Source organism: Chiloscyllium plagiosum, unplaced genomic scaffold (assembly GCF_037043375.1).
Source record: "Chiloscyllium plagiosum isolate Xiang-an unplaced genomic scaffold, Cpla_swu_hap1 HiC_scaffold_25, whole genome shotgun sequence".
In the NCBI taxonomy this organism is placed as follows: Eukaryota; Metazoa; Chordata; class Chondrichthyes; order Orectolobiformes; family Hemiscylliidae; genus Chiloscyllium; species Chiloscyllium plagiosum.
The window spans coordinates 10,164,186-10,184,181 of NW_028270163.1; the positions used below are offsets into that span (position 1 = coordinate 10,164,186).

General features: G+C 39.3%; 1 protein-coding gene across 2 annotated transcripts in view; it reads right to left on the reverse strand.

Moving 5' to 3' along the window:
- Nucleotides 1-3,975: 3,975 nt before the first annotated feature.
- Nucleotides 3,976-19,996, reverse strand: part of fdxr (ferredoxin reductase) — a 31,486-nt gene continuing 15,465 nt past the window's right edge. For both annotated transcript variants that reach the window (XM_088000448.1, XM_043714399.2), the window contains 4 exons: nucleotides 15,314-15,513; nucleotides 14,292-14,463; nucleotides 10,623-10,796; nucleotides 3,976-8,477 (listed from right to left, as the gene is read on the reverse strand). In XM_088000448.1, the coding sequence (XP_087856574.1) occupies nucleotides 8,347-8,477; nucleotides 10,623-10,796; nucleotides 14,292-14,463; nucleotides 15,314-15,513 (677 nt within the window). In that variant the 3' untranslated portion in view covers nucleotides 3,976-8,346. The remainder of the gene's footprint in view (nucleotides 8,478-10,622; nucleotides 10,797-14,291; nucleotides 14,464-15,313; nucleotides 15,514-19,996) is intronic.

Here is a 19,996-nt window from a genome sequence, read left to right on the forward strand (position 1 = left end):
AACATTTCTCCAGTCAAAGTTGAGCAGCAAACTTAAAGAATATTGAACTGAATGGCCCAAGCATAGGATAGAAATCAGAGAAAGTCGTTTATTACTCAAACCAGCTCCACTAAGCAGATTCATCATTCATTTGCTTGACACCAAATTCCCAAAACACTGGCTCTACTCAAAATTCCATTGGGCAGCAATTCCTAGTCAGACCGTGGAAATGTTTTAGCCATCCCAAAAAAAGGTTAAAGGAGTCACTTGGGCAGATAGTGAACACAAAGTGATTTCATTGGGAATGTGCAGTGGTGAACACGAGATGTTAGGAGGAGGTACAGACCTCCAAATGACCAATCCAAGTGACCCTCAAGCACCAGCTCCCACCTGTGGCAGAGTTCATAGATTGTGCATTTGGACTGATCAGTAACCTCAGAAATCATTTAGCCAGCCTTGAAGTTAAGCTCAATCCCAAATGCCTCCCTAAGATGTGATTAATTAAATTGAGTGAGCAAAAATGAATCCTGGAAGAGAAATTAAGGCAGAAAATACAAATAGTGTGAAACCACAACAATGCAATGGAAACGAGCAGGAGACTATTCTTTGTTGGCACATACAGAGTCACTGCTCTATATACAGCATGAAAAAATCAACACCAAATATTACACAGCAGGAATGCTGCTCTAATTAAGTTGCACAATCCCATTGTTTTTATGAAAGCACCATTAGTGGCTCAATGGGGAGCTTCCAGATGGCAGCAGTACCTGACAAAAATACACAACTTGCTTCAACCAACATGATCAAAAACAGATTAACTTGGCATTCACATATTTGTTATTTCCAGGACCTTGTGCATAAACTGGCTCTGCATTTGTGTGCAGACCTATAGCTTGAGGGGGCAGATCTGGGAAGGATGCTCTTCAAAAGGGTCTGTGTGGACTCAACGGGCCAAATTGTCCACTTCCACATTGTAGAGGTTCGGATCCTATAGTGAACACACTTCAAAAGCAACTCTGAAGCTGCAAAGTGGACAGGAACATCATAAAGATGTGTGATATGTTGCTATAAAAATGTAAATTATCTCATGGTATAGCAATTGTTGAAACCAGTGTTTTCTTTATTTTTCTCATTTTTGGTTTAGAACTGGGAGCTGAAGTTGAGTGTCGAACTTTAGACTTTCAGCAACAGCCTGTTTTAAAAAAGAAAGAACAAACTGATATTTGTTTCTGGAAACTGGCCTGAAGTTAATTACAGGTTGCTTATTGTTCAAAGAACACTGCAGACATTTCAGCACCGGAGTTGTATTATGCTCAAGGAATGGCAGCTGGTTAGATGTTAAAAGGAGCAAAGTTTTGCCTTCTTTCACAGTGTGGGTGTGAAAGCAGCTCTATGGAGTTTTGCTTGCTCTCAAGTTATTAAATTGTTGAAAATTCTAAGAAAATGAACCCCAGTCTGTAAGAAATAAGTAACAGTCTCTAGCAATCTGCAGAAACTATTTGCTTGATTTCTGAAGTCACTGCCCAATGCAAAAATAGCATCCCATGTGTCTGTGAACAACACATTATTCAAGGATTGCACAAAGGTTTTGCTATCATTCAAAAGTAACCAGTTACAACTTTTTAAAAAAATGTTTCTCTTAACAGTGGCTGCTTCTCTGAGAAGATGAGAGCTATGATCAAAGGAGATTCCATTTAAATTATAGACATTAACTGAATTACCTTGTTGTTTAGCTTTGAATTTCTTGTTACAGTACTAAGAAATGAGCAATTTATATTTAAGTTATCTGATATCACACATCAAGTGTATAAAGTCTGATTAGGAACAAATGACCATCTTTGAAGACCAATGACTATTTCAATTTCACGGTGTTGCAAATCCTGTATTAGCGAGCCAGATTTGGTCCGATTTGCTTTTCCTTCATCATAACAGTCCAGAGTCACAAGTCAACAACAGAAGTCAAAGTGACGAACAGTTCATTCAATTTACACTATTCATTGTTTAATCTGCAGTTTATTTTTAAGCTTTCAATGCTTCCAGTTACTGCATAACTATTTGAGCCAACATTCTATTTTCTTTCCTTTGAACGCTCACAGGTGTTAAAATGCAAGTTTACATCACATTACAACAGCGAGTGGACAGGGACCCAGATTCAGGGGTCAGCTGAATCAGCAGAATACAAACTTCAGAGTAATTCAACCTTTACTTATGAATATTAGGATCAAACTGTAGGTATCATTTACAAATCAAGGGCAAAACAAAGATTCTCCCCCCATCTCATTCAGATCAGATTCAGTTGTGATAGTGCCCACCCAAGACCTACTGCAAATCGGCAAGACAGACACACCTACAGAAACAGAGAGGATGCTGGGAAACAGTACAGGGAAAAGTCTACCTTTTGCAAATTTGATAAGTGCTATTGATGAAGTCATAGTGGAGGGAAACCCAATAGCACAAGTCTACCTGACCTTTGATATACCACACCAAAATTTATCATAACAGTTTTGTTATCACTGTTGATATTTAATATGTTAAAAATTGGCTGCAATGTGGATTAGTCTGGAAATAAAGCCACCCATAGCATTGCCCAAAGATTCAGTCCTCTGTCTGCTGCAATGTACACTCACACAGTGTATGGTCAGCAAGTCTGCAGATGATACCAACATTTGTACAGAGCTAAGCCAGTACAGGAGTGAAATCAAATGTAAAGAAATATAGATGTGCAAGGGAGTGGGGGCCCATTGTCAGATGACTGTCAATCTAAATGCAATGTTCTGGGTGTTAAAAGGAGGCAAAACACAATACCTCTTATTTCCTATTGTTTGCAGGCAAAATTCTGAAAAGATTGAGAGAAAAAGATTTGGATGCTAGTGAACTCTGTGACCTGTGTACAAAGTCATTAGAGAACCTATAACTAAAGCCAAAAGGATACAATCAGAACCTCTCTGAAAATTAAAAACTCATTATGCTGCTGTGCAGATTACTGATTAGATGACACTCAGTGGTGCACCCAGTTTTGAGCTCCTCACATGCTGGGAAAAATGTGTAGCACTAGAAGAGACTACAAGAATGATTCCGAGCTTTAAAAACTAAATAGAAGTCTGTGAAATAATTGAAGGGTTAGTTAGCTTGACGTCTGGAGTTTGACAGGTTATAGAAAAGCAAGGGCCATGAATTTAAACTGCATGAGTAAGAATAGACTGGACCACTTTTCTGAGAATAGCAAGTCTCTGGAAGACTTTTCCATCAGGTTGGCTAACTCTGCACTCAGAGAAAATGGGGATCACACCTTAACTGGAACAGGTTGGTGTCAAATGAAAGTTTTTTTTTTAAAAAAAAGCTGATTGCATGTTATCAGTCAGTGTTTTCCTAGGTATGGGTTCAATAGTCCATGTTAAATGCAACTAATTTTCCCCTTAATTCGCACTAAGTCTTCCATTCCTCCTATTACAGCCATGCAATCATCTGGAAGTATCTAGATAGCCAAACACGAGGCAGATGGAGCAGGTAATTTTTCTTGCTCATTGGAATATATTCCATCTACTAAAAAATAAATGAAAGTTCATTTATTTAGCATGGTGCTAAAAGAAAGGACTGTGGACCAATTCTCCCACTTTCCTTCAAATAGTTACCACATACAGGCAAAAAAAGAGATCGTAGCCATGTAATACTCACTGTTATGCTCTTCTCAGGAATGTAATCTTCTTCCTCAAAACATAATATTCCAAATAAGGGTGAGCCAACCTCAGCAAATGTTCATTCAATTCCAATTTCAAATGCATTTTTAACCAAACATCTATTCTCAATTATGATCTCGTGTTCTGAACAAAATAATCAGGATAGGAGTATGCAAAGTTTATGGAGGATCAGATCCTTTATCAAGGATCTCTTTACAGCAAGCAATAATTGTGCAATGTCAAACGAATTCTTGCTAAATTCATAAATGATATAAATCTGAAAAAAGGTCTTTTTTGAGACGTAAAATAAGAGACAGTAGTCATTTTATCTTTTATTAAATAGCATTATTTAGTAACTTTTCACAGTTCACTAAAGGAAACAAAATTAGTATGTTTTAACAGATTAAAAAGAATAAGTACCAAAAAGGCACAGTCAATAAGACTGAAAAGTTGCACCTTCATCTGGGATTGCAAGTAGTCGAGTCTTTCAAAATCGACTCTGTCCAGGTCTGTTTCTGCCTTGAATAAAGTAGCTATGATACAGAAAATTACCCAGGAGCTACAGGGCACTTTGCTGCAAATCTCAGGCCTCAAAATGCAGACATTGCAGGGAAAAACAATTGTTGCAATGTCACACCATGATGCTGACGACTGCCAAGGCCAATTCACACAAGATCAAAAAGATCAAAACAGTAGGTCCTGGTTTTTTGTAGGAGAAAAGGAGTACTGCAGATGTTGGACATCAGAGTCCAGAGTGTGTGGTGCTGGAAAAGCACAGCAGGTCAGGCAGCATTCCTGATGAAGGGCTTATGCCCAAAATGTTGATTTTCCTGCTCCTCGGATGCGGACTGACCTGCTGTGCTTTTCCAGCACCACACTCCAGAGTCTGGTTTATAGTAAGTTAATATGCACAACAAAGCAATAGCAGGAAGAGCTCTCATACAGATTACAGTCTGTGCCTGTCAAACCTGGGATATGCTCAAGAATCAACTGTGGTGTGGAATGAGAAATGAGAGTCACCTACATTCCCAGTCTACATTTCACAGCATTTTATCAACAAATCTCTTTTCTAATGTTTCACCCTCAAAATTAAATGGATTAGTAGCCTGCCACAACTAAACACTTTGACAGTAATACTTTGACATTAGAAACCCAGTTTCCCCTGAAAAGAGTCAGCAGAATCCTAATCACCACTAAAGGCCAATAAAACATTTTATTTTTCTTTGAAAACATATGTAGTCAGTCAGTTCAGGTTGGCCAGTGTGTCAAAATCTTTATTGTTCCAATTAGCAGAAGGCTTTGTTACTGCTCAAACAGTACCGAGAGATTGACCCACTGTGTCTAAACATTTTCCAAACTTGCACTTGAAGGTTTGGCAGAGCCACATGGTCCCACTGCATTTTTTTTTTACAGCTAGGAAATAAATCTATTTAAATTAGTAAAATCCTTCTAATCTGAAACTTGCAGAAACTGGCTATGAGCCAGAACAATGATGATCAGTGTGGACCATTTAAGGCATCCAATGTCTCTATCGAGCACCAAGTGTAACCAATAAAGATGAAAAGACCCTTCACCGAGTTGCAACCACATCTTGAGAAGACTTTCGTCTCAACCACTGTACTAGTGAGAAATGAAAAAGGTCCCATCAGGCATTTTGGACTAGACTGACAAGTTGATGCTGCAGTGATTAGATGCCAACAGCTCATACATCCAGTAAGAAGTAACAAAAACTACTCCACACAGTAGTCAGTAGACAAATTCATGTCCAACAGATTGAGCTAAGTTTCATTGTAGCTCTGAGTTCAATGAAAGAGCAATCCCCAGCTGTGTGGGCCTGCTCAGCTTTTTTTTTGGGGGGGGGGTCTCAATGTTCTATTGTTTGGGAACAAAAAACAGAAGTGGGGACTTGGCCGCTTTTGCAGAAACAAGCTGTGAAACACAGTGCATAATTATGAATTGCTTTTGTTTTATAGTTTTGAGCAGGACAGACCAGAAACACATGAAAAATTATGTACACTTTAGCTGTTTTACATATTATGAACACACTTAAAAATGGAGGAACAAACCACAAAAATGTTTTGCCAATTATTTCAACCAAACCTAAAAGTTGAAAATTACATTAAAAAACCCAACTTTTAAAAAAGAAAATCCATTTTGTACAATGTGTTCACTGAACTAGTCATATCCATACTGTTGGCTTTCAAAGGTCGAACCTTTAGTTATATTACTGACTGAAAAAAGCTGCCTTTATTCTTAAAAGCCTAATGTTTGTTGCTTTTGGGTTAATTGGAGCACATAAACTGGTGAAGACATGTTAAAATTGTTTCCATACTGGCCTCAAGAGGAACACTTGCTCCAATAGTTCCCAGTTCAAGTCGATGGTACAACTAACCACCTCAACACTAACTTGTTGGATTTTCTAAGATCAGCTCCCAAGGGTGCAGGAAACCTACAGAGGCCAATGTTACAGAGGCCAATGTTAAAGCTTGAGTCAGAGCACTGACCTGGAACTTGCTAATCAAACAACTGCCAATTTGGAGTACAGTTGCTGCAATTCAAAGGTTTTAGAGAAACTACATTCCAACTTTAAATTATTCAGATGCTTACAACTGCTACATCTTTAAGCAAACAAATTGCTGTTTGTCTCCCTAATGCAGGCAGGATAACCTTTATTCTAAATTGTGCAACACTGAAGGGGCAGTAACAAGGCAACTTCATTGCGCCATCTCTCTACCAGAAGATATAGGAATATTTAATTCCTAAATTCAGCTGACAAATCCGATTAATGAAACTAAACTGCATCAAACTGGGATTTTTAAACAATAATTTTCAAGACAATGTCTTCCCTGCTTTAAACTAGCCGTTTGCAATTGCCATGCAAAGTAAATACAAGATATGAAAATTACTTTCAATTACTTGCTTGGTAAATATGCTCAGCCAGTCTGAGACAGGTTAGTTCAGTTCTGGTGAGTTAATAGAAACATCCGTGCAAATACTATTCGCTCACCACAGCTCATCCATTTATTTATCACATCAAATCCTGTGATCTGTAGCAGCTTCTCATGATTCCACTCCCTATGTACAATAGAAGGTGGAAGCACTTCAATTTCCAGGATTCAACTCTGGTTAAGTTGGGGGGGGGGGGGGAACTTAAAATGACAGGATGCTACAACAGAAACACAGTCACAAATGGATAAAAATTTGCTCATCAAAACTTGAGGAAAACTGTAAAAGGTCCAAGACAAACCTTAAGTGCAAGATGACTGAGCGGTGACCAGTTCATACTGAAGCAGGACAAAAGATGGAGCAAGTTGGGCACAAAAATGATCAAGGCTAGAATGGATATCAGGGAATACTACTGCACATAAAGTCTTTCAAACTTGAAACAATCTTCTGATTAAGGGAATGGAAGGGAAAACTCAGCAGTCATTAAACAATTGGCTGTAATAGAGGAAATCTGAAGGTTTGTATTAAAAAGATTAGTTAATGGGGTGGAAAGACTGCCACAATCTGTGGTTATACGGACAAAAGCTGCAGTATGGTTTGGATTGGTGGGAGGAGGGGTAGATGACGACAAGGCAGATAACTAAAGACATAAATGCACCTTTTTCAGAGCTGCCTAGCAGTAGTGTTCATTTGAAGCAGGGTAACAGCGTTGGGGAAGAGTGGAGCTGCATTGTGATCTGTACTGTTCCTTACTTACAACATTAGGTTAAATAAAATCGGATTAAAAACAGGAGATGGCACCAAGTCTGATGACGAAGCCAAGATCCAGCAAGAAGTTGGATAAAAATTTGGGGGATTTAAACGTGTCAGATGGATTGAAATGGGAGGTACAAATGAAGGAACTAGTTAATACATTGCCTACCTGTCAGAATAGCTACAAGTAAAATTAAAAGGCTGTTAGCAAATTTTGTAACCAATATGCCCATTTACTGCAGACCAGTAAACAACAAATTGAACACTGAACAATGCTGTTAAATCAAAAGAGGTCAGAGGATGTCAAGCTGAAATAATAATGCTTATACTTTAAACAATGCGCCCATGCTTACACACCAAAACACAAGGATAGCATTCGAATTGCTGGAGCAGTGCAGATTCTAGTGCAAGATGCCACATTATGGACAAGTCACATGAAACTAAAATGACCAGGATTTATTAATAAACTGGCTGTCCAGGATGCTTTGTTGCTGCTTTTTGAGGTCATGTTCTGCAATACAATGGGCAATTCTTTGTTTTATCCTCACACCCAAAGCGGAGACCTTTTCAAAGATTTAAGATTAAAACAATCAATCAATTACTAAGAGCAAAGTAGGGATAATACTTTAGTTAAACATTAAAGTAGAAGTAGACATAGTTCTATACTGATGAAACTCGCTGCCAGTCCTTAATTTAAGCTCTTCACACAGGGAATGATCAGTTTCAAAAGAAAAATCTTGACTTAAGTTTAAGGATCAGTTGGATATTGATTCACAGTGAAAGGAACAACAGGCTTTAATTTCAAGAATGACCCACGAGAAACCAATTGGCCATCCTTACTCATGTTAATCTTAACGATTCTGCCTCTTTAAAAATCGCAAACCGAGGAGTGGATCTGCATTAAATCAGATGGAGAATAGGGTCAGACAGAGAACATATCCGATTTCTACAACATTTGATCAAGTACAGACATCATCATGGAGCAGCATGTTCATTGACTGGCCACTTCAATCATCTGTTGAACATCAAGCAGTTTCTCTCTGGGCTTTCCAGCTTGCTCACCACGTGCCACTTCAACATTGTCAATCTTTTCCCACTCAGGAAATGTAACTGGGCGAATACCTAAAAATCAGACGTTAAAACCGGTTATATGCAGCTATTCACAAGCTTTTTAAAAGGCTTAGTCTCTTATAGTAGTCTACACACAGAAAACAAAAGAATGGAGTTGCATGCTCTTAAGTCTAAGAATAATATACTAAAGTAAAATGCATTCACATATATGCAAAAGACGATTCCAATTTTCAACATTATTGCATCTCACAGATAGCACAAGTTGTTTGTAGTAAAGGTTTTATAATGCTGCTGAAACAAAAATAGGCTGAATTTTTTTGTCTTGGATTCAACGAGGACAAAATTGCAAGATAAAATCTCAAAAGGTATCTACAAGTTAGACTGCACGAAGAGTGGGTGCCAACTGTATGGAAAGTGGACTTAAGAGAATGGAGAATCCACTAGGAAACAGTTAACTGGCAGGCTTTTTTAAACTTCAAAATCAAGTCAATCAACTCTTATTGGTCAAGGCATTGCCATATGGATGCACCAGGGAAAAGCAGACCCCAAACTTCAGTTTACAAAGGACAGAGCCTTGAAAATAAATATACATGTCTTCTAGCCAGAGAAGCGAGCAACACTGCAAGCTTGAATGATAACCTTAAAAACTGGTAATCGGCATAATATTAAGTTGGTTTAGCAAATGTTGTCCATTTGCAGAATCTCATTTTATGTTGGACATCATGTTAAGCCTAGAGCATGACAGATTGTAACAGGCAGACTGCTCAGTGTATGTAAACAGTTGAAAGGATGTCTGTGCTAATATAATCCGCCAGTCATTAGGAGTGTGGCCTACATACCTGGTTTGGAAACCAAAGAGTGGTATAATGAGTCATAAGCCACAGGGATAGCTGCTGGAGCCTCAACAGTTTACAATTTACCTCCATGACGTGGATGAAGAGACTGATGGTATGGTTGCTAAATTTGCCGATAATGCAAAGATAGTCAGGAACATGAGCTCGAAGAGTACCTAATAACACTGCAGAGGGATACAGGCAGATTAAAAAAAAAAAGAGTGGGCAATGATTGGGCAGTAATGCCATTATAATGTGGGAGAATGTGAAGTAGTGCATTTTTGCAGGAAGAGTAATAAAAGGAAATAGATTACCATGGCAAGCAATTAGAGTTCTGAGATTCAGAGGAATCTGGGTGTCTATTACATGAATCTCAAAAGTTAATATGCAGCTATCAGAAGAAAATAGAAAAACTGATTGAATGTTGTTACCACCTTATTGTGAGGGGAATTGAAAACAATTCAGGGGTATTATGATTCAGTTAAATGGGACACTGAAGAGATCACAGCTGAAAGGCTGTGTGCAGTATCAGTCTCCTTATTTAAGGATGGACGTGTTGACAGCAATTCAGAGAAAGTTTACTCCATTAATACTGGAATAGGGTGGGTTGCCATTTGAGGAAATGTTGCACAGATTAGGCTTGTAATGCTGGAATAACAAAAAAGCAAGAGGTAACTTGATTTCCCATACAACATCCTGAGGGGTCTGAACTTTGTGGACATGGAAAGGACATTCCCTTGGATGGGAGCATACAAGGTTTCTTTAAAAAAAAAATGTCTGGGGCTGTCAATTTAAGATAGAAATGCGTTCCTTATCCTTAGAAAGTCATGAGTCTTTGGAACTCTCTTCCTCGAAATGCAGGCTCTGAATATATTCAAGGCAGATGTACTTTAGATTCTTGGTAAGTAAGTGGGTGGAAGATTAAGGGAACGTGGATTAATCAGACCAGCCATAATCTGATCAACTGGTCAAACAGTTCAGAGGTGAAATATGATCTACACATTACGAATAGACCATATGCCCTGTCTACCACAACCTTCTGATTAAAAGCACAATACTACTTTAATATTATGCATCAACTCTGGCCAACTGTGTCTTCAGAAACAGTGTTCTGCAAACATTACAGCTTTTCTGTTCCCATCTCTAGGTGATGCACCCACACTTTGTTTGCAAAGAACCACAAATAACCCTAACCAAATTGATCTTTTCCTGCCCTGAAGTGCAGAAGTAAAATTGAGACATAACCCCCAACCCAAGAAAATAAAATTGCAGAGAAGACTTTCCACGGATTAGGGATAATTGAATTTGAAGAATTTCCTTTGTAGTTTCTCAATTCACCGCGAAAACGTTTTAAACTACAAACCTCGTTGTTTAAGTAAAGCCTTGATTACTTTAGATCCTCCTTTTGAAGCAGACACGTCCAGTAATCCTGATCGTACATCCCCCAGCACAGTCTCAGCTGTTTCAAAGCCATCGTGCATTGTGGTTACGATGACTCCAGTCGGTCCCCTTTTTACCCAGCCACTGCAGTAAAGACCTGGGAAGGGTAAAGATAGTTAGTTAACACTAATTTGTCTAATGCCCAATGATTAGAATTGCTTCATACTATTTTCAAACATATTATTCAATTTCCAGGCTTCGTTCGCTGCCTGAAAACAAAACAACAAAACACTTGAATTAGAGGATTTCCCCCAAATTCCTGGTCCATTTCCTTCTTTAAAACTACCCAACTGGCACTCTTAAACTAGCAGTGAATTAGTAATGTTGAACATAATTGGCAACCTGCTGGCAAAAGCCATAACACCTCCCAGGGGACCCAGTACAAACTTTGCAGTAAGTTACTCAGGAAATGGGAATTGCTGGTGACGCCAGTGATCATTGTTCATTCAAGTGTGACAAGGTGTTCGACTGCCTCCTTAATACAATCAAATGGTCCACTAGGTTACTTCAGGAAGCAGTTAAGAGCCAATCACCAACAGCTCTCTGGGCTGAAGTCACACACAAGCTAGATGATGGCAGCTGAATTGCTTGAAAGAGTGAGACTGACAGGCTTGAAATAAAAATGCAACATCTTCATGGCTACTTGTGCTAATTCAGAGGGTGGTACGTGTATGGAATGAGCTGCTACAGGATGTGGTGGAGGCTGGTACAATTGCAACATTTAAGAGGCATTTGGATAGGTATATGAATAGGAAGGGTTTGGAGGGATATGGGCCGGGTGCTGGCAGTGGGACTAGATTGGGTTGGGATATCTGGTCGGCATGGACAGGTGGACCAAAGGGTCTGTTTCCATGCTGTACATCTCTATGACTCTAATTACTATGCTAATATACACAGCATTACAAAGCTTAAGTAACATCAGAACAAAAAAGAAACATTGGAGCTGCATTCATCCTGAACTGCTTTCTGCTATTTAATTTTTCAACACAAATGTCCTTGATTTTCAACTTTCAACAGATGTTGAACCCGGTTTATTCAACATCATTAGAGGCAGTCCTGAAAAGGTTTACTAGACGGATCTCAGATAGGGAGAGACTGGAGCTTCTACTCATTGAAGAGCGAAGAGCAACCTTATTGAAACATACAATATTCCTAAGGGACGTGACAGGGTGCATGCAGAGAGGTCATTCCCCCTTGCGGGAGAGCCCAAGTCTATCGGGTATAATCTCAGAACATGGGGTTGTCCATTTAAAATATAGAAGAGGAATTTATTCTGACAGGGTAGTGAATCTGAAGAAAAGTCCTTACTGCAAAGGGTTATCGAAGCTGGGTCATTAAATTTATCAACAATCTGTCGATCACAGTTTTGAATTAGTACAGGAATCAGGGTTATGGGAGGAAACAAAAGCAGGAAAGCAGAGTGGAGGATCGTCAGGTCAGCCATGATCTCATTCAATGGCAGTGCAGACTCAATGGCCTACTTTTCTCCTACATTTTAGTTATGGAGTATGTGAAAAGGATCAGTACACCACCTTCCAATATTAAGGTCTTAAAAATTATACAGTGTCTAATATTGCAAACCAATCACAGCAGAAAATACTTGTATAACTTTCACAACAGTTCAAAGTCAGCAACCTATTCATTACAAATAGGAAGATGAATTTTTCAATTTGCTGCTAGTGCAGTGGTCTTCAATCAGAGTTACTAAAAAAAAATACAATTCCTGCATCCCACTGTTGCAAATTGGCAACAAGCGACATGAATATTTTAAAAATTCCGACCTTACAGGTCTCAGATTACACTTGGATTTGTATGTTACAATTGGATCTTTAACCTAGAGAAATTCCAGCAAATCCTTCAGGATATGATTTCCCCTTACAGAACAAACCTATAAGATTCGGAAGTGGAACTTCTTCGGTATAAACCATAAGTGAGCACAAACACAAGAGGGGAGCACAGAGCTTTAAGTAATTTCAAGCTGTTCAGAATTGGGGCAGAATGGGGGAACCACAGTATTAATTATAATGTGCAGCATGATCCATTTTGTGCAATAAACAATGTCATAATTTAAAGCACTTTCTTTGTTATAAAGTACTGTAGGAGATACTGTGAAAGTATTTACTCAACATAAAAACTTGCTTACAACTTCTAAAGCAGCTCAATACAATGCCATGAAATAGGTCCATGCTCGAGATGATGGAACAATAAATGTTGAAATGTCTGCATCTTTGAACAGTAAACTGATGTTTCATGAGAAGATCTCCTGTTAGAACTCTAGTCCTGACAACATGTCCATTCCTGAGACGTCAGTTCAGTATTTCTTGCGTCATAGAGATGTACAGCATGGAAACAGACCCTTCGGTCCAACCCATCCATGCTGACCAGATATCCCAACCCAATCTAGTCCCACCTGCCAGCACCCGGCCCATATCCCTCCAAACCCTTCCAATTGATATACCCATCCGAATGCCTCCTAAATGTTGCAAGTGTACCAGCCTCCACCAGTGCCTCGGGCTGGACACACACACGGAGACACACACCACACGGACACGGACACACACACCACACGGACACGGACACGGACACGGACACACACAACACACGGACACACACAACACACGGACACGGACACCACCTTCTGCGTAAAAAGTTGCCCCTAAGGTCTCACCCTAAACCTATGCCCTCTAGTTCTGGACTCCCCCATCCCATTTATTTACCCTACCCTATCCATGTCCCTCTGATTTTATAAACTTCTATAAGGTCACCTCTCAGCCTCCGACGCTCCAGGGAAAACAGCCCCAGCCTGTTCAGCCTCTCCCCATAACTCAAGTCCTCCAATCCTGGCAACATCCTTCTAAATCTTTTCTGAACCCTTCCCTGTTTCACAATATCTTTCCGATAGTAAGGAGACCAGAATTGCACGCAATATTCCAAAAGTGGCCTAACCAATGTCCTGTACAGCCACAACATGACCTCCCAACTCCTGTACTCAATACACTGACCAATAAAAGAAAGTGCTTCTTCACTATCCTATCTACTTGTGACTCTACTTTCAAGGAGCTATGAACCTGCACTCCAAGGTTGCTTTGTTCAGCAACACCCTCTAGGACCTTACCATCAAGTGTACAAGTCCTGCTAAGAGTTGCTTTCCCAAAACGCAGCACCTTGTATTTATCTGAATTAAACACCATCTGCCAATCCTCAGCCCATTGGCCCAGCTGATCAAGATCCTGTTGTAATCTGAAGTAACCTTCTTCGCTGTCCACTACACCTCCAATTTTGGTGTCATCTGCAAACTTACTTACTGTACTTCTTACGCTCACATCCAAATAATTTATGTAAATGACAAAAAGCAGTGGACCCAGCACTGATCCTTGTAGCACTCCACTGGTCACAGCCTCCAGTCTGAAAAACAACTCACCACCAGCCTCTGTCTTCTACCTTTGAGCCAGTTCTGTACCCAAATGGCTAGTGTTCCATGAGATCTAACCTTGCTAACCAGTCTCTATGGGGAACCTTGTCAAATGCCTTACTGAAGTCCATATAGATCACGTCTACTGCTCTGCCCTCATCGATCCTCTTTGCAACTAACCTGGTGCATGAAGGACCCGTCCCAAATTATTTGGGATAATTCCTAGTCGATGATCAAATGGAATGGAAGGGTCAATGGGATAGCTTTTATAGCCGATGCTGCTCAGCACTAATCCACACTCCAGATCTTCAACGTCTTCCGTTTGAATGAACTTTGCAGACTCTCCTAAACCCTCAGGGAAAAAAAAGGAAGATTCTTCAGTCGTCAAATTGAACATGTAGAAGCTCAGAGAGGTTTTGTCCTCCAGCATTGAAGATGCAGAATAAAGAACTCTTAAATTGTAACATTAACGGTCTGGTTATCAAACAAATATTTAAGTGAACAATTGATATTTCAACTTAAATTGATATTGCATATTTAAAAAGCAAAGTAGCCATGGTAATTTTCAGAAGTGCTATCAATTTATACTTGACACTAAGATACATTAGGAAAACCTTTTGGCTACTAAGACATCTAGAGATTATACTTTTAAGGCAAAGCAGAGAAAGCAGCTCACTATCATTCTTCTCAAGGGGTATTAAGAATGGACAACTAAAACACTGGCCCAGCAAGTGTAACCTTCATACCCCAAGGATTATTGTTTCTCTTTTAATTCGTGATCTATTTTATTGAAAGCACAGATGCAAGGTGCAAGAGCTAGATGGCCTGTTCCTATTTCTTCTATTCTTGTGAGGACAAGTCACCAAAAAGTTTGGTGAAAGAGAGCAATCCTAATAAGCATTTTAAATAAAGGAGAGGAATATAGAGAGGTGCACACAGTTTGGGGAACTCAGAAGCTTGTGGACCAGTCAAAGAAATGGTGAGCATCAAGGATGTAAAGAGACCAAAAAACTGAAAGAAAGTGGAGACAGTGCATAGTAAGCATCACCTATTTACAAATTCACAAGGTCTGGCATTTATTTTCACTTATTCTACCCTCAAACTGCAATAGACCAAGTAAACTTTGAACATTTGCCTCACACCTAATAAAAGTAAGGGTATTGGTAATCCTAGATATGGCACACAACACTAGCCAGGCCTACCTCCATTTTGTTAACAGACAGTCGAATCCCAGCTACCCGTTTGCCGTCATTACTTGGTATTATCTCCAAGGGGCTCCGTAGAAACTGAAGACCCCATTCCTTGGTGGCTGCAGCTTGGCGTTCAACTTCTTTCCCAGAAGACTTTTCAAGTGCAGTTTTTATCATGAGCTCAGTTAGCCGTTTCCTTGGTCTTGGCAGGTCTAGAAAGTAACAGAAGGGAGAATTTAAAAGTGAAACTTTTTTTCCTTATTATTTTATTGATATGGATATTGCTGGCAAAGTCAGTATTTTTGTTCCCCATTTACGAGCGGTTAGGCTGTTCAGATCCAACCATATTGCTTTGGATCTGGAGTCACCAGGTTTTTATTGAATCAATTTATTAAAGTAACGGTTTTAAATCCAGATTTTTTTATTGAATTCACAATCCATCTACCATGGCAGAATTCAAACTCAGGTCCCCAGAACATCATCTGCATTTCTAGATTACCAGTCTCGCAACAATACCACCGGGCCATCACCTCCCCTCCGCACCTTCGCTTAGTTTCTTAAAAAGAGGAGAGCTTGCGAGGAGTCTTGCAGGTTACTGCATACAAAAGATCCTATAGAAAGCATTATCCCAGATCAAGTGCCAAAAACACCAATAGTGAAAAACAGGAAGAGATGCTAGATTTGTAACAGAGTCTCCCAAACAGAAGATCATTTTAAAATCGTATTCTTCACATCAAATTAAAATGAGCACTTGACACAGATTTGAAAGAACCCCATAGCACATGTAGGATCATCAATCCAAGGCACAGACTTTCAAATTAACATCAGAAGTCTTCAGAATCTATGAGGAGCTTCTCACCAATCTGTGAAGTTGGGTTTCTGTCTGTTAGTCCTTAAGTTTGTTGGCTTACTACATTATTTGGGTACACAAGTAACCAACATTGGAATGAGAGAACTTAAATTTACAGAAGCATCTTTAGAACATACCAAAGCATCTCAAGTTACATTTGAAGTATAGTTGCTGATACATCAGCAAACAGCAGCCAATTTGCACACAGTTCCATAATAGCAAGTGAGGTAAATCTGGTTTGGTGGCATTGATTAAAAAAGGTACAAGTACTGGATGCGACTCAAGAACCCTTTTATTCACTGAATTCTACATGTGCTATTCTACATCCCACCAAGCCAAGTTCTGTAACACATCACTGTTTAAATTCAAGGACTTTTTTTTTCCTCTTCCCCCCCCCCCCCATCCATTTTCAGGGACATTCCTTAGGGCATAATCACACAACGTGAAGTGAAAGTATTCAGCCATCCCAGAATGATCTTCTAGAAAATGCACAGTTCCACTTTCAACTTAAAGATCCCTTGAAAAATCAGAAAACCCATGCGCTTGAAATGGCCAACACCCTCCTTACGAGCAGAGGCTTTTCGAAATGCTTGGAAACTACTCCTGGCCACTTTTACAATCAGTACAAACTTGAATACTTCAGAAACATCAAATACAAAATGCCAATGAAGTTCTATGTTAGAATTTAACAAGTATCCTGCTTATACAAATGTCCTCAATTTCAAAGAATTGTGGTGAACAGACATTTAAGCAATGTTTAAATGCTTATTCCAGTCACATACATTGCTTCATCTATCTTCGTCTTGCCTGTATATCTAACCGCCACTTAACACAGCTGGTGTTTATCATGCCATTTGGATTATCCTGGTTTACTGTAGATTAAACCTTTAGTGCCATACAAATGTCTCGAGTTATTACAACATTTCATTCCAACAACTAATATTATGCCAGACAGTAAATTGTTAAACAGAAGACTTCAGCCCCTTTGCTTCAATCCCTCTGCAGTCCCTTTGCAATAAACTCAGCACAACTCTATCAAGAGAGATTACTTTTGCAGTTCTTGGCAGTTTGTCACTTAGCTCTTGCTCTCACTTGTCTAACTTCTGTTGATTCCTCTTGGGGGTTTTCCTTAAGCAGTTTGAATGACTGGCAAATGTTAATTTGTCAGTATGCTCAGCCTTCTTGCTAAGATTGCTTGCTGACATAATGCATTTATCTCATCTGAAACCTATTTAAGTTCTGAAATTTCTCCTACTCGGTGACATTTTCTTTTCACCATTTCTTCTTCACTAATCTTTTGTCTGTGATGCTCCAAATGTGCTTCATAACATGTGCTTGCAAAGACTGCGCAATGGAGAAATTGTTTGGAGTTTACAAAACAAAAATGGGGAAACTGCTTATCTTAAACTTTCAGGGACAGCCAACATGGACTCATAATACATTCAAACCCGACAAGCTCAAGTGAATTTTTTGAAGAGGTCACTGAAGCAGTGGACAGGGGAATGCCTACAGATGTTTTTAATGGAATGCCAGGAGGCATTTGATAGAAGTCTCACATAAGGTGGATGCTCACAGGAAGGAGTGAAAATTACTAACAAGGCTGGGAAAATTGGTTAAGTGCAGGTGACAGAAACTAGGCATAATAGAGGTACTCAAATGGGCAGATATGACCAATGGTGTCCAATAGATTTGTGTTAGGGCTTTAATTATTTACATTTTTTTTGCGACTTGGATAATAGCATAGCAAGTCCAAATTTGCTGAAGACACACAGTTTGGCAGCATTCAGGACAGTGTAAGTGATAACATAAAAATTTCAGAGAGATTGATAGACTAAAAGAATGGGCAAAATTGTGGCAAATAGAAATCAAATTAAACATGTGTCAGGGTATCCATTTTGGACCAGAAAAGGATAGATCAGGGTATTTTCTAGATAGTTTGAAGTTAAATACAGTGGATGTCTAAACAGACTTGGGATTTCAGGTGCATAGATCTTTAAAAGGTCACAAACAGGTACAGAAAATAAACTAAGAAAGCTAATGGAACGCTGGCCTTTAAACCTAAAGGACAGAGTACAAGGATTCAGAAGTTATGCTGCAGTTACTCAAAATCCTATTGGACTCCAGATCAGGGCACTACACCTTGGGAAGGATATAATGACTTTGGAGGGATTACATTGTAGGTTTACAAGAATGCTATCTGGACTTCAAAGATTAAGCGGTGAAGAGCGATTATACAAATTAAGCCCTTTTTCTCTAGAATTAAGACAGGTTAAGGGATGATCTGATTAAAGCCTTCAAGACTTTAACAGAAAAAGACAGGTAGATAAACTATTTCCATTGGGTGGAGATCCTAGAACTGGGGCCAGTGATCTGGCTCCAATTCTCATGCTTGAAGGAGGGATGCTAGGAAGCACTTCTCCCCACAAAGGGTGGTAGATGCTTGGAACTATCTTCCACAAATGGCAGTGGATGCCCAGTTGTTAGTTTTAAATCTAAAAATAGATACATTTGTTAAGCAAATTGAGGGATATGGGCCAAAAACAGGTACCTGTATATGGAGTTGCTATAACCTCAAATGGCGAAACAGGCTCAATGGGCTGAATGACCTACTCCTGTTCCTACATAGTTCCTTCCCAGTACTTACATTGATCACTCAGATAATCATTATGCATTGTTATTCAAAAGGTTCCATTGATTGAAAATTCTTTTCACACCAGCTTCATCAATGACAATACAAAGAGTAACTCGACAACATGAAGCATCCTTGTGATCCTGTTTTGCTATGTAGACTCTGAAGAATACAACTCTATCCCTTACAGGAACAAACTCTGCAAATTCAGCCTAAATACTGACACTGGCAATGAGAAATGTGATCTGCTAGCAAAACACCCCCTTAGGATTTTTATAAGCCCATCACCAATGGAATCTCTCTGCACCAAGAGGGACTAGTAGTCTCATCACAGTCTACAGAACGTCTGATAAGAATGTCTTTGGTGCAGAGACAGATAATTTGAAAGAAATGGCTCTAGGTGAAATGCCAACAAAAAATATTTAACTCCCTCTGAAAGGGCTTGCTATGATTTGTTGTCTGAATTTGAGACAGAAGAATTGACACTACTGATTTCACGACCCAACCCATATTGCATCAGATGTCCAGCTGCTTCTGGGTGTTTCGATCATGAAAGCATTTACACCAAATTAAATTAAGTCCAGAGCCATCTCTCACTCAAGCTGCATAGCAGTCTCCCCTTTCTGTTCAATCAACTACAAATTTTAGGTGCACTGACTAACTTCTGATTGAAACAACACATCTAGTATGTTTAAGAAATTAAGCAGAGACAAACCTGGATGAAAATCAATGAATTTGGAAACTTGACACAAATATTCAAACAGTAGGGTGCCCTTACATTTAGTGATATGCAAAGAACCTGAGTGAGCCACCAGAAATGTCCAAACTGCAGCTAACTATTCACTTCAAACATGCACACATCTGTATCCTCCCAGGCAGAGAACAGGTTAATAATTAGTTCACGATGTATATTCTCTGCGGTTCAGCTGAGCCATGAGTTGATATTGCACAAGACCGTATTCACACCAAGATTTCCAAAGCGCTATTTATGAAAAGGGCAGTTTAATCTTAAGCATAGGTTAAACCCGTTGACAACTACATAATCAGGACTTGAATTTTGCTAAAAACCATTTTGTGGTTTGGCATGCTGCACTCATTATGATACTTAAAAGAAATACTAGCATGAAAGGAGAATATTTTTATACAAATGAACAGAGCATGCTAATTGGTTACCAAGTGGCCTGTGACTGGTAAAGGCAGTGTCATAGAGAATGAG